This window comes from Microcaecilia unicolor, chromosome 3 (assembly GCF_901765095.1).
Source record: "Microcaecilia unicolor chromosome 3, aMicUni1.1, whole genome shotgun sequence".
Taxonomy (NCBI): Eukaryota; Metazoa; Chordata; class Amphibia; order Gymnophiona; family Siphonopidae; genus Microcaecilia; species Microcaecilia unicolor.
Window position 1 is genome coordinate 517,520,443 of NC_044033.1, and position 13,459 is coordinate 517,533,901.

A 13,459-nucleotide genomic window follows, 5' to 3' on the forward strand; every position below is an offset into this window, starting at 1 on the left:
CATGGGCGTCTTTTTTTTTTTAAATACGGTTCACTCCGCCCCTTCACGGACCCGTTCTCGGAGATAAACGCCCATGGAGATAGGCGTTTCTGGTCGATTATGCCCCTCCATATGTCCGGATTTACCCGGACATGTCCTCTTTTTGAGGGCATGTCCGGGCAACCGGGCGGGTTTTGCCAATCTGCCCGATTGTCCAGAAATCCGGACAAACGGGCAGATTGCTAGCCTCCCCTCCCCTTACTTACTACTGCCCTGGTGGTCTAGTGACCTCTTCGGGGCAGGAAAGAGCCCCCTCTTTCCTGCCCGGAGCGCTGCCCTGCATGCATCCTTCCTGTTGCTGATCCTCGGCAGCGATTCAAAATGGCCACCGAGAGTTGATGTGACCTCGCGAGACTTCAACTCTCGGCGGCCATTTTGAAGGCGCCGAGATCAGTAACAGGAAGGATGCATGCAGGGCAGCGCTTTGGGCAGGAAAGAGGGGGCTCTTTCCTGCCCCGAAGATGTCACTAGACCACCGGGGCAGTAGTAAGGTAAAGGGAGGGGGGTGACGGGGAGGGGGAGTGACAGGGTGTGTGACAAGGGGCGGAGCGAGGGCATGAAAGGGGCAGAGCGAGGGTGTGAAAGGGGCAGGCGGGAGTGTGAAAGGGGGCGGGGCATGTGTCCTCCTTTTTGGGGGACAAAATATGGTAACCCTATACTAGTGCAATCATGAAAATACATGCTTAGCATTTAAAAACAAACACATATCAGCCATGGAACCAGGTGTAAGTGTGAGTGACATGAAGTGCAGCAGATACCCAGGTAAAAGTATCCTGTAAGTTATGCGTGCAAGTGGGAGCCCTACCTCTGTCCCACCATGCAGGGCCGGTTTTAGACACGGTGGGGCCCAGGGCAGAAATTAAGGAGGGGTCTCTTATGTCCTCCCCCCCCCCCCCCGATCTCCCTACCTGCATTGCTACCATGCGATCCAGGCATCTTTTCCCCTTCTCCCCACCACAGTCTGTATCCTTCCCCTCACCTTGCGGTCTTCTTTAAAATGTTTATTTCCCTTCACAGAGGGGCCCCGGCGAGACAGCCAACCTCAAAAGCTACCTCCAGCTGTCCCCAAAGCTTTCCCTCTCTGCCGCGATCCACCCAGGCAGAAACAGGAAATTATGTCAGAGGGGGGAAGATCGCGGCAGAGAGGGAAAGCTTTGGGGAAGCAACAGGCAGCTTGTGAGAATGGCTGCCGCGCCAGGGCCCCTTTGAAAAGGGAAATGAATTTTTAAAGGCGATCGGGAAGGGAGGAGGAGATGGACTGTGGTGGGGAGAAGGGGAAGAGATGCCTGGGCCATGGCGCCCCCTGTAGCTGTGGTGCCCAGGACAGCTGTCCTGTTTGCCCCTTCTAACGTCAGCCCTGCCACCATGTGTACACCACCCTTGTAAATTTGCACTATAAGGCCGATGCAGAAAACATCACATGAGAGCCGTTGAGCACAAGTGGCGTTTCCACAAAAAAAGTGCTGTGGCAAGCAGTAATCCCTGCTGTGCTAAAATTGAGGCAGTGATCCCTTAAATGGCAGCAGGCCCTGGCCGGTGCACCGTGCAGGGCAAGTTGCCGCCATTTTTAAAGATGGCAGAGCTAGAGGCAAAAGCGATTGGGCATTGCTCCCTGCCTCTTCTGTTAGCTATGTCAGGTGGGATCAGGTAGGCTGAGGGAGAGGTCAAGGGTGGGAGGGTGCCACTAGACACCAGGGATTTAATTTATTTGAGCAAGGGGTTTGGGTCTGGGGAGGGAGGGGCTTGGGTCTGTGAGAAGGGAGGTGGAGGGAGGAGTGGGCCACTAGAGCACCAGGGAAATCTTTTCAACTGAGGGGGGCAGTTGGGTCAGGTCAGGTTGTTGAGGAGGGCACTAGACTACTGGGGGGGGGGGGCAGATGCAGGCACCCTGGGCAGAGTGGTTGAGTTGGGGGGAGAGAGAGGGTGACTTTTCTCAACCAACCCTTTTACAATGCCCCGTACCCTGATCTAAATTTTTCTGTGGTAGTCACACGGCCAAAACTTTTTTTTATTTTTTTTGCATGTCACAGGATATGCAAAAGCACCACATTTCCATTAATTTCAACGCAATTGCAGTCAGAGTTTCCACGTGAGTTAGCACCCACATTGAAACCCTTTCTGCATTGCTGTCCCATGGTAAAACTGTATTAAACCCTCGGGAGGCTTTCCGCTTCGGCTTCTATGTAAGTTAGGCAAGTATTTATAGAATAGTGCTTCGATGGCACGCATTTATGTGCTCAAACCAGGGGCATAGCCAGACTTTGGTGGGAGGGGATCCAGAGCCCGAGGTGAGGAGGCACATTTTAGCCCCCGCAGCGCCGTCGACCCCCCCCCGCCGTCGTAACCGCCAACAACAACTTTGACCCCCCCCGCCAATAACCCTCTCAACTCCCCTCCCACCGCCAACCCTCCCCCGCCACCGCCGTCGCCTACCTTTGCTGGCGGGGGACCCCAACCCCCGCCAGCCGAGGTCCTCTTCTTCCGGCACAAGGCTTCGTTCTGTTTCTGAGTCTGACATCCTGCACATACGTGCAGGACGTCAGACTCAGAAACAGAACAAAACCTTGCGCCGGAAGAAGAGGACCTCGGCTGGCGGGGGTTGGGGTCCCCCGGTCCTCTTCTTCCGGCGCAAGGCTTCGTTCGTGCAGGACGTCAGACTCAGAAACAGAATGAAGCCTTGCATCGGCAGTGGGGTCCAGGGCCAAATCTACGGGAGCCCAGGCCCCCGTGGCCCCACATAGCTACGTCACTGGTTCAAACAGTTGCAAAAATTATAGTACCTAGTTTACAGCTGTGGGGAACACCCTCTTCTTCTGGCGCAAGGCTTCGTTCGTGCAGGACGTCAGACTCAGAAACAGAACGAAGCCTTGCATCGGCAGGGGGGTCCAGGGCCAAATCTACGGGAGCCCAGGCCCCCGTGGCCCCACATAGCTACATCACTGGTTCAAACAGTTGTAAAAATGATAGTACCTAGTTTACAGCTGTGGGGAACACCCTCTTCTTCTGGCGCAAGGCTTCGTTCATGCAGGACGTCAGACTCAGAAACAGAACGAAGCCTTGTGCCGGAAGAAGAGGACCTCGGCTGGCGGGGGTTGGGGTCCCCCAGTCCTCTTCTTCCAGCGCAAGGCTTCGTTCATGCAGGACGTCAGACTCAGCAACAGAACGAAGCCTTGCGTTGGCAGGGGGGTCCAGGGCCAAATCTACGGGAGCCCAGGCCCCCGTGGCCCCACATAGCTACGTCACTGTTTCAAACAGTTGCAAAAATGATAGTACCTAGTTTACAGCTGTGGGGAACACCCTCTTCTTCTGGCGCAAGGCTTCGTTCGTGCAGGACGTCAGACTCAGAAACAGAACGAAGCCTTGCGTCGGCAGGGGGGTCCAGGGCCAAATCTACGGGAGCCCAGGCCCCCGTGGCCCCACATAGCTACGTCACTGGTTCAAACAGTTGCAAAAATGATAGTACCTAGTTTACAGCTGTGGGGAACACCCTCTTCTTCTGGTGCAAGGCTTCGTTCGTGCAGGACGTCAGACTCACAAACAGAAGGAAGCCTTGCGTCGGCAGGGGGGTCCAGGGCCAAATCTACGGGAGCCCAGGCCCCCGTGGCCCCACATAGCTACATCACTGGTTCAAACAGTTGCAAAAATGATAGTACCTAGTTTACAGCTGTGGGAAACACCCTCTGCAGTTAACTTAGAGGCTCTGCAGTTCCAGCATTGCCATTTGAGCAATTACTACAGTATATGATAGCCGCAAATCTTTCTATGTTTTTTTGCACAGAAAACCTGACAAATTTTGTAGGAAAAAAAAAACCTGCTGAATGTACACCTGAAAGATTAGTTCTGGTTTGATATATTTCAGAATATTTTTCTTTTGAACAGGTTTGCGGAAACTGAAAGGTATGAAAAAGTGTTTCTGACTTGCTAGAAAAAAGAAATATCTGTGATAATCAATAGCAATTTAGTACAATATGATGTGACAGAAGTATCACTGCAGATTTGCTCTCTAAGTCAGTGCCGGGGGGAGTCAAGAATTTTTCCCATAATAGCCTGGCACGTATTATCACAGCATATTTTTAATGGTAATCTTTTCCAGCGCTGAGACCTGGCATTCCTGCCAGGCTAAAAGTGTTATGCCAGTGGTAGGCATGTAATGAAGTACTTTATACAATATGTAGAGACAGTGTCCCATTCTGGATGAATTGCCCACCAGTTGGGATATGGGGCTCGTTTAGCCTAAATTGGCAGAGAGATCAGAGCTGCAGCGAGGCTATTAAAGTTTTTACAATTGACAATTAACCACATTGTTAGACTGAGTTTTATTTTCAAAGAAATGGGCTTATGCACAATGAATCCAATAGCCATTAATATGTGATACGCTAGGGGGAAAACTGTATTGTAGATTGGATTTAGTGAGGTTGGGCTACAGTGCTTTCACATATGTGCTTAGAGAAAATAGTTTCAGTCCCCCTATCCCTCAATGAATTCAAGGTGAACTCTGCCATGGTAATAGGCAGAATTCACCAAAGCTGTGCCTAATTGGTATAATGGTTTGTGTGATCGCTCGACTGCTGATCGTAAGGTATCTCAGTAGCAGGAACTGATATCCGCTTCCGAACATTTTCCTATTATAACACTCAAGTGCTGTCAGTTGACCTTTCCAAACCCAAACTGATGCATCTGGCCTTTATAAATCAGTCCAGAATGCCAGTATGCAGGACATATCTTGATTATTAATAAATTAAGAACTGGAGAATTGCCATACTGGGTCAGAACAAGGGTCCATCTAGCCTGGTATCCTGGTACGAACAGTGGCCAAACCAGGTTACCAATACCTGGCAGAGTCCCCATAAATAGTAAAGTTCCCTGCTATTTAAAGCAAGATTCCATACTACTTAAAGCAAGATTCCATACTTTTAAAAACAAGATTACATACTATTTAAACATGATTAACCACTACGTTAAGCAAGATTCCATATTACGTTAAGCAAGATTCCATACTATTTAAGCAAGATTCCATGCTATTTAGGCAAGATTCCATGCTACTTAAAGCAAGATTCCATTCTATTTAAAGCAAGATTCCATACCACTTAAAGCAAGATTTCATGCTATTTAAAGCAAGATACCATATTATTTAAAGCAAGACTCCATAATTTTTAAGCAAGACTCCACACTACTTAAAGCAAGATTTCATGCTTTTTAAAGCAAGATACCATACAATTTAAGCAAGATATCATATTATTTAAAGCAAGATTCCATACTTTTAAAAACAAGATTACATACTATTTAAACATGATTCCACACTACGTTAAGCAAGATTCCATATTACGTTAAACAAGATTCCATACTATTTAGGCAAGATTCCATGCTATTTAAGCAAGATTCCATACTACTTAAAGTAAGATTCCATACTATTTAGGCAAGATTGCATGCTACTTAAAGCAAGATTCCATTCTATTTAAACAAGATTCCACACTACTTAAAGCAAGATTCCATACCATTTAGGCAAAATTCCATACTACTTAAATCAAGATTCCATACTATTTAGGCAAGATTGCATGCTACTTAAAGCAAGATTCCATTCTATTTAAACAAGATTCCACACTACTTAAAGCAAGATTCCATACCATTTAGGCAAAATTCCATACTACTTAAAGCAAGATTCCATACTATTTAGGCAAGATTGCATGCTACTTAAAGCAAGATTCCATACTACTTAAAGCAAGATTCCATACTATTTAGGCAAGATTGCGTGCTATTTAAGCAAGATTCCATACTACTTAAAGCAAGATTCCATACTATTTAAGCAAGATATCATATTATTTAAAGCAAGATTCCATACTTTTAAAAACAAGGTTACATACTATTTAAACAAGATTCAACACTACTTAAACCAAGATTCCATACTATTTAAAGCAAGATTCCATACTATTTAGGCAAGATTCCATACTATTTAAGCAAGATTCCATACTACTTAAAGCAAGATTCCATACTACTTAAAGCAAGATTCCATACTATTTAGGCAAGATTGCATGCTATTTAAGCAAGATTCCATACTACTTAAAGCAAGATTCCATACTATGTAGGCAAGATTCCATACTACTTAAAGCAAGATTCCATACTATTTAGGCAAGATTGCGTGCTATTTAAGCAAGATTCCATACTATTTAGCCAAGATTCCATGCTATTTAAGCAAGATTCCATACTATTTAGGCAAGATTCCATACTATTTAAGCAAGATTCCATACTACTTAAAGCAAGATTCCATACTACTTAAAGCAAGATTCCATACTATTTAGGCAAGATTGCATGCTATTTAAGCAAGATTCCATACTACTTAAAGCAAGATTCCATACTATGTAGGCAAGATTCCATACTACTTAAAGCAAGATTCCATACTATTTAGGCAAGATTGCGTGCTATTTAAGCAAGATTCCATACTATTTAGCCAAGATTCCATGCTATTTAAGCAAGATTCCAAGCTACTTAAAGCAAGATTCCATACTATTTAGGCAAGATTCCATGCTATTTAAGCAAGATTCCATTCTACTTAAAGCAAGATTCCATACTATTTAGGCAAGATTCCATGCTACTTAAAGCAAGATTCCATTCTACTTAAAGCAAGATTCCATACTATTTAAGCAAGATTCCATGCTACTTAAAGCAAGACTCCATACTATTTAGGCAAGATTCCATGCTATTTAAGCAAGATTCCATTCTACTTAAAGCAAGATTCCATTCTACTTAAAGCAAGATTCCATACTATTTAGGCAAGATTCCATTCTATTTAAGCAAGAGTCCATATTATTTAGCAAGATACCATGTAATTTAAAGCAAGGCTCCTTACTAATTAAAACAGGATTATGTCATTCAGTCCTTTTCTTTTCATCATTTGCTATAGGAAGAACCGTATGTGATGTTCAAGAAATCAGACAAGCCTCTTTACGGGAATGATCGATTTGAAGGTTACTGCATTGACCTCCTAAAGGACCTAGCAACAATCCTTGGATTTACTTATGATATTAGGGTGGTGGAGGATGGGAAATATGGAGCGCAAGACGATGCTAATCAGTGGAATGGGATGGTTCGTGAACTAATGGATCATGTAAGTTTTTTAATCCCTTATTTTTGAATTTATATAGTTATGTATTTTAATTTAGAATAGTTTTGATGTTGCCCATGATGCTTGGAAGCCTATGCATACTTTCCATATAAATAAACATGTAGATAAGGGACAGCTAGTTGATATATTGTATCTTGATTTTCAAAAGGTATTTGATAAAATCCCTCACAAGAGCAAAGTAAAATGACACAAGAAAAGAAGTGGTATACTACATAACTAGACCAAGGATTGCAAACAATGATTTAGACTAAATGGTCAATTTTCCTGGTGGAGAGAGGATAATAGTATATGCCCAAGGGATCTGTTCTTGGACCAGTATTGCTGACTCCATTCATTAATGAATGCAAAATGGAGTAATGAATAAGATAATGAAATCTGCAGATGACCCAGATTTTTCATAGTTCTTTCATCGCAAGCTGATTGTGAACACTGTACCCTTTAAACTGGACAGGAGTCCTCCACCTACAGTCCTGCCACTGGGGGAGCTGTTTCACTATCACATTTTTAGTAGTGAGCGACAGGCAAGATCTGCAGGACTCCAGGGAACTTGCCTGCCCCTAGCAATTGGAAACATAGTATTGAATCACTGCCCCCAACTGGCAGAAATGCAGTTGGAAGACTCTTGCTCATCTTAGAGAGAACAATGATTGTAATTACTTTCTTGTACTGGAGGAATGGGTATCAAAATGGTAGATGATAAACTTGAATGTGGATAAGTATGAAATGATGCATGTTGACAAAATGATCCTAACAGGGTAATTTTCGAAACATCTCTGCAAGTAAACCAGTGCTTTCCCCATGCAAATAGGAATTTAGAAAATTGCATGCCTGATATGTGCATAAATTTAAGTGTGTACTGCCTGTACATAAGCATTCAGTAAGTCGTTTAGCTACAATGCTTTCCATCAGTTTGGTTTTAAGTGGGATGGATGCCACAGGTCGGTAGTTGGCGATATTGTTCGTTTTCTTTTTGGTGTCTTTTGGTAATGGTGTGAGTAGTATATTACCTTTGTCTTTGGGGAATATGCTGGAACAAGAAGTTGAAGTGGGAGGTAAGTTCAGTGATGAATCGAGCGGGGGGGGGGGGTCATTAGATAATTGGAGCAGGTGTCCAATTGACAGTAGGCTGTAGAGATCTGGGTGAAATTTGTCCAAGTTCGGTCGGCTGGGTATTCTTCTGAGCATGGGTCTAGCTCATTAAGGAAGGTATCAAGGTTGGTGTAGTCGTGTGACATATTTTTGCGTAGATCGACAATTTTGCCTTTGAAGTAGTTAGCAAGATCATCTGCTATAGGGATTCCTGATTTTGTTGAGGACACTGGTTTTGTGTCTAGTAATTTATCCAGTAGCTTGTATAACTTTTTCATGTCTTTGTAGTCAGAACCTAGTTGTTCATTATAGTACTTTCGTTTGGATTTTTTTATTTCATATTTGCATTTTCTATGTGATTATTTCCAAGTGTTTAGATTTTGATCATTTTTGTTTTTTCTCCAGGCTCATTCGAGTTGTCTGGTTCTAGATTTTAATTGTTTCACATTTTCGTTGAACCATGGGGTCCTGTGTGGTTTGTGAATGGTTTTTGTTCATAAAGGAGCTAATTAATTTAGAACAGTGATACATCTCAATTCCCAATCTGCAAGATAGTTGATGGTATCAAATGGAATAGACCAGTTGTTGTCGTAAATTGATTGAAAAATGCAGTTCTGTCCACTTTACCTCTGGTTTGGTAAGATTTGTTTTCATCTGAAAAGGGCAGGTACAAATCAAGGTAAGGTATACACAAAAAGTAGCACATATGAGTTTATCTTGTAGGGCAGACTGGATGGACCATGCAGGTCTTTTTCTGCCGTCATTTACTATGTTACTAAGTTACTATATCAGCTTTGAGATGCACATTCTTCAGCCAGTGCAGGGTCAGATTTAATTTGAAGTGATCTGACCATGGAATTTCTGTCCATTTGTGGTCAATGACTTTAATGATTTGGTCTGATGCGAATTTAATGGTAGCAGGTCAACTGTGTGGCCTTTTCTATGGGTGGCATTCGGATGTGCCATTCGAAATCCCATAGTTGGAAGAATTCCTTACAATCTTGGACACCAGTTGAGTTTGGGTCTTCTAAATGAAGGTTTATGTCCCCAATGACTAGTATGTTTCAGTTAGATGTACAAGTGGCTGATATGAAATCCATTAAGGTTATATATGCTTCGCTCCAAGTGCCTGGCGGTCTGTAGAATAGGACACAATTTAGATTGCCGGCTACACTTTTATGTTGCAATCTGATTGAGGCAATTTCTAGTTGAGGTGTGATTGATTCAGCAGTGGTTTCTAATGTGAGATGGATCTGTAGATTATGGCAATGCCTCCACTTCTTTTACCTATTCTGGTCTAGTATGTAATGTTGTATCCCAGAGGGCAAAGGTCCAGTATTATGAGATCTTTTTGGTCAAGGATCCAGGTTTCGCTGATGAAGAGTAAATCTAAGGTTTCCGATGTGATTCAATCTTTTATAATTTCTGTTTTGTTTACTGTTGATCTGGCATTGATGTAATCTATTTGAATTGTAAGGTATGGATCTTCCATAATGGTGAAAGTGGGAACCTTTATTAGTTGTCGTTTGTATGTTGATTTGGATTTATTAGAGCTTTTTTGTGTTGGTTGTGCAGTTTGTTTGTGGGATAATGTTTTGCTATTGTAAGTTCTTTTGCCAGTTTGGTTGAGGTTGGTGTGTCTGGTAATCCTGAATTGGCTGTGTAGTATTGGTATGGTGTTATAACCATCGAGAGGTGTGGCTAACAGTATTTGGACCAATGTTAAGGAGTAGATTCCTAGGAGTAATTTCATTACGTTCATTCTGGCTCCTTGGTAACATAGTAACATAGTAGATGACGGCAGAAAAAGACCTGCACGGTCCATCCAGTCTACCCAACAAGATAACTCATATTTGCTGCTTTTTGTGTACCTGTGCTCTTCAGGGCACAGACCGTATAAGTCTTCCCAGCACTATCTCCGCCTCCCAACCACCGGTTCCGGCACAGACCACACAAGTCTGCCCAGCACCATCCCCACCTCCCAACCACCAGCCCCGCCTCTCAACCCCGGCTCCGGCACAGACCGTACAAGTCTGTCCAGCACTATCCCCGCCTCCCAACCACCAGTCCCGCTGCCCACCACCGGCCCTGGCACAGACCGTACAAGTCTGTCCAGCACTATCCCCGCCTCCCAACCACCAGCCCCGCCTCCCGATCCTGACTAAGCTCCTGAGGATCCCTTCCTTCGGCACAGGATTCCTTTATGCTTATCCCACGCATGTTTGAATTCCGTTACCGTTTTCATTTCCACCACCTCCCGCGGGAGGGCATTCCAAGCATCCACTACTCTCTCCGTGAAAAAATACTTCCTGACATTTTTCTTGAGTCTGCCCCCCTTCAATCTCATTTCATGTCCTCTCGTTCTACCACCTTCCCATCTCCGGAAAAGGTTCGTTTGCGGATTAATACCTTTCAAATATTTGAACATCTGTATCATATCACCCCTGTTTCTCCTTTCCTCCAGAGTATACATGTTTAGTTCAGCAAGTCTCTCCTCATACGTCTTGTAACGCAAATCCCATACCATGGTGTAATAGTGAGTGCTTTCGTTTTTGCACTTTCTCAGGGGATCCTATGTGATCTGTTGCGTGTTAAATGACTTCTAAGAATGAACTCATGGAGGAGAGTGTAGTGTTGTTAGGGGTAATGTTTTTTATGAAGTGAGGTTTATCTGGACTAAGTTTGTGAAGTAAAGAAGGAGTGTGCGTGTAAAAGTATGAAAATGATGAAGGAAGAGGGTATATGACTTTGTGGGTGTTTATGATATGGTACCCAGTTATGCTCTGCTTCTTTTTCTCAAGGGTGTATCCAGTCAACTGGTAATTGTGCTGTTTAGTGTGTGAGTGTTTGTTGTTGATGTGGTTCAAGTACAATCAGTCGTGGACTTTGCTCGTGGGTCCAAGGTCGTAGGCTCCAATTGCAACTTGGACAATCCTGCAAGTGTCAGACCTTCTATTTTCAGGTCTTCCCGTTTCCTCTATGACCTTGGTAGAGACCTGTCCCATAAGGAGTAAGGATCCTATCCTCTGATTTGGCACTTTTTCCACCCTTTGCAGTATAGTGGTTTCTTTGTCTGGCCTGCTTTCCGATTCGGTTGGGGAGACGTGCTACCTTTGATTAGCGGCTAGGGTTCTTGTATCTTTTTCTGCACCACTTCCGAGGCCTGTCCCACTATGATTTCACTTTGCTACCTTCGTTAGGATGAAGGGGGCTCCTCTCCTCTTTCTATATGAAATGCAGACTCAGCTTTACTGGAACACTGCAATATTACAGGAGTCTTCAAATACATTCAAGATATGTCCGCATCTGTTGGCTTCATATATACATTGCTTTCTTAACTGGGAGCAGTCAGTTGTCCGTACACCAGATATATGCTCCAGCACTGTCAGATATATGGTATCTGCTTTACAGAGGCCACTTTCTCCTTGTTCTGAGTGCTGGAAATTGCTCTCCCAATGTACAAAGGAGCAGAGGAAGCAGGTGAAGAGCTCAGAAGGCAGCACATCTATATATATAAAACTCACCCTCAACGTTCTATTGTCTGCTGACGTCACTGAAGCCAAGGTTCGTATGTTCAAAGCTCTGAAGCCACAAAAATCACAGTCTCTGGGCCCCGCCCTCGCGTCAAACGCTGATCGTTTCTCTGCATCAGTTCACTTATGTTTAATGGAAGAAATTAATGGATGAAGTAACTAACTTGTTAGTCTCACTCACACACTAGGAGTGACACGGGCTGCATATACTGCAGCAGGACATGTTTATCCACTCCTACCCTAGCTGAGATAATATTTAACCATCTTTCTGACCTCATATGCACCTTTCTTTAAATTAGTCACCTTATTTTCTAACTCCTCTTACTCTCCTACCTATCTATATGTTAATAATTCAATGTATCCAACGTTTGCAACCTGAATTCTAAATCTAGTATGTACAAGCAAACTGTGAAAACACACACACTCTCTGTCTTGTATAAAGCGGTAAATAGACCATATTCCCGGTGTAGATCCCTCAATCATAGATCTCACCGCTCCGCTTAGCCGCTGGTTTTTTAGTTATCCAGTGCGGTCACTAGTGGGCATCCTCATTAGTCTTAAACTCCTCTTAAGTTGCTTACTGGCAAATATTTTACTTATAACTTTACAGCTTTTAGCACTTATCTTGTTATACGGGCTTTCTTTGTAGGTTCGCTCTACAGCGAGCCCCTGTTTCGCGTTCGCTTCCTAAGGAGCTGAAGTCAACTGTAGTCGCCCTGCAACCCAAAACATATTATCGTTATACTGTGCGCGTGTTTAGTCTTATTGCTCATGTACTTACTCAATCTCTAGAATAACTGCCCACTTCTGAATACCTACCTTTTTTCGATTTGTGACTCCTCTCTCTAAGAGGGTTCGAAAATGGTGCCTATCAGCTGGTATACATACGTAGGACGCCTTTACTCCTGTCCAATCACATTCTGAAGCTGGCACCAGCCCCAGTCCAAGTCCCAGCCCCTACGTCCACACTAGCCTCAGATTTAACCCCATTTATAGTCCCCTGAAAATGATGAACACAGCAGCGGGGGTTGTTTGTTCTCTCTGATCCTCCAAAGCCACTACTAGCTGCTTACACCAGGTGTGTTGAAACATTAAGAGCAATAATTTAGAAAGAACATACAAGGCTAGATTTGAGATGTTCAAGCTATAACTTATACAATTATGCATGTATTCTATAAAAGGTCCTGCTGATATAGACCCTTTTCTAAGATGAATGGATCTGTGTGGCAGCCACGTCCAGTGTCAGGTCCATTTTAGTAATGTACGTGTCAGTAACTTTGATGATGACCACGCTGCCACATAGAAATGTCAAATTCAGCACTGCAACATATGTGTGAGGATTCAGAAATACATACGTTGAAATGCAAAAAAATGGCACAGATGTGGGGGCACTACCTTTTCCACCTCACTGATCTGATCACCCCTGAGCAGACCAGCCACTCTTATCTGAGGCCACCAATCCCCCTCCATGTCCTGATCAAAACATACCCCTAGCATAACCCCTGATCTGAGGTCCCCCTCAATCCCTTTCAATGATCTCCCCCCTGATACAATGGCTCTCTCCCATGTATCCTTACCCAACCTCTTCCCACCCCTAGGACTCTCGGCTACCCCTGGGACTCACCCAGAGGCCATCGATAGTGGTTTAGTGGTATGGGGCAGCAGCAGTCCCTCTCTG

General features: G+C 44.0%; 1 protein-coding gene across 1 annotated transcript in view; it reads left to right on the forward strand.

Moving 5' to 3' along the window:
• Window positions 1-13,459, forward strand: part of GRIK2 (glutamate ionotropic receptor kainate type subunit 2) — a 989,144-nt gene that overhangs the window by 535,755 nt on the left and 439,930 nt on the right. Inside the window, exon 10 of the mRNA XM_030195188.1 lies at window positions 6,938-7,141. Coding sequence (XP_030051048.1) covers window positions 6,938-7,141 — 204 coding nt within the window. The remainder of the gene's footprint in view (window positions 1-6,937; window positions 7,142-13,459) is intronic.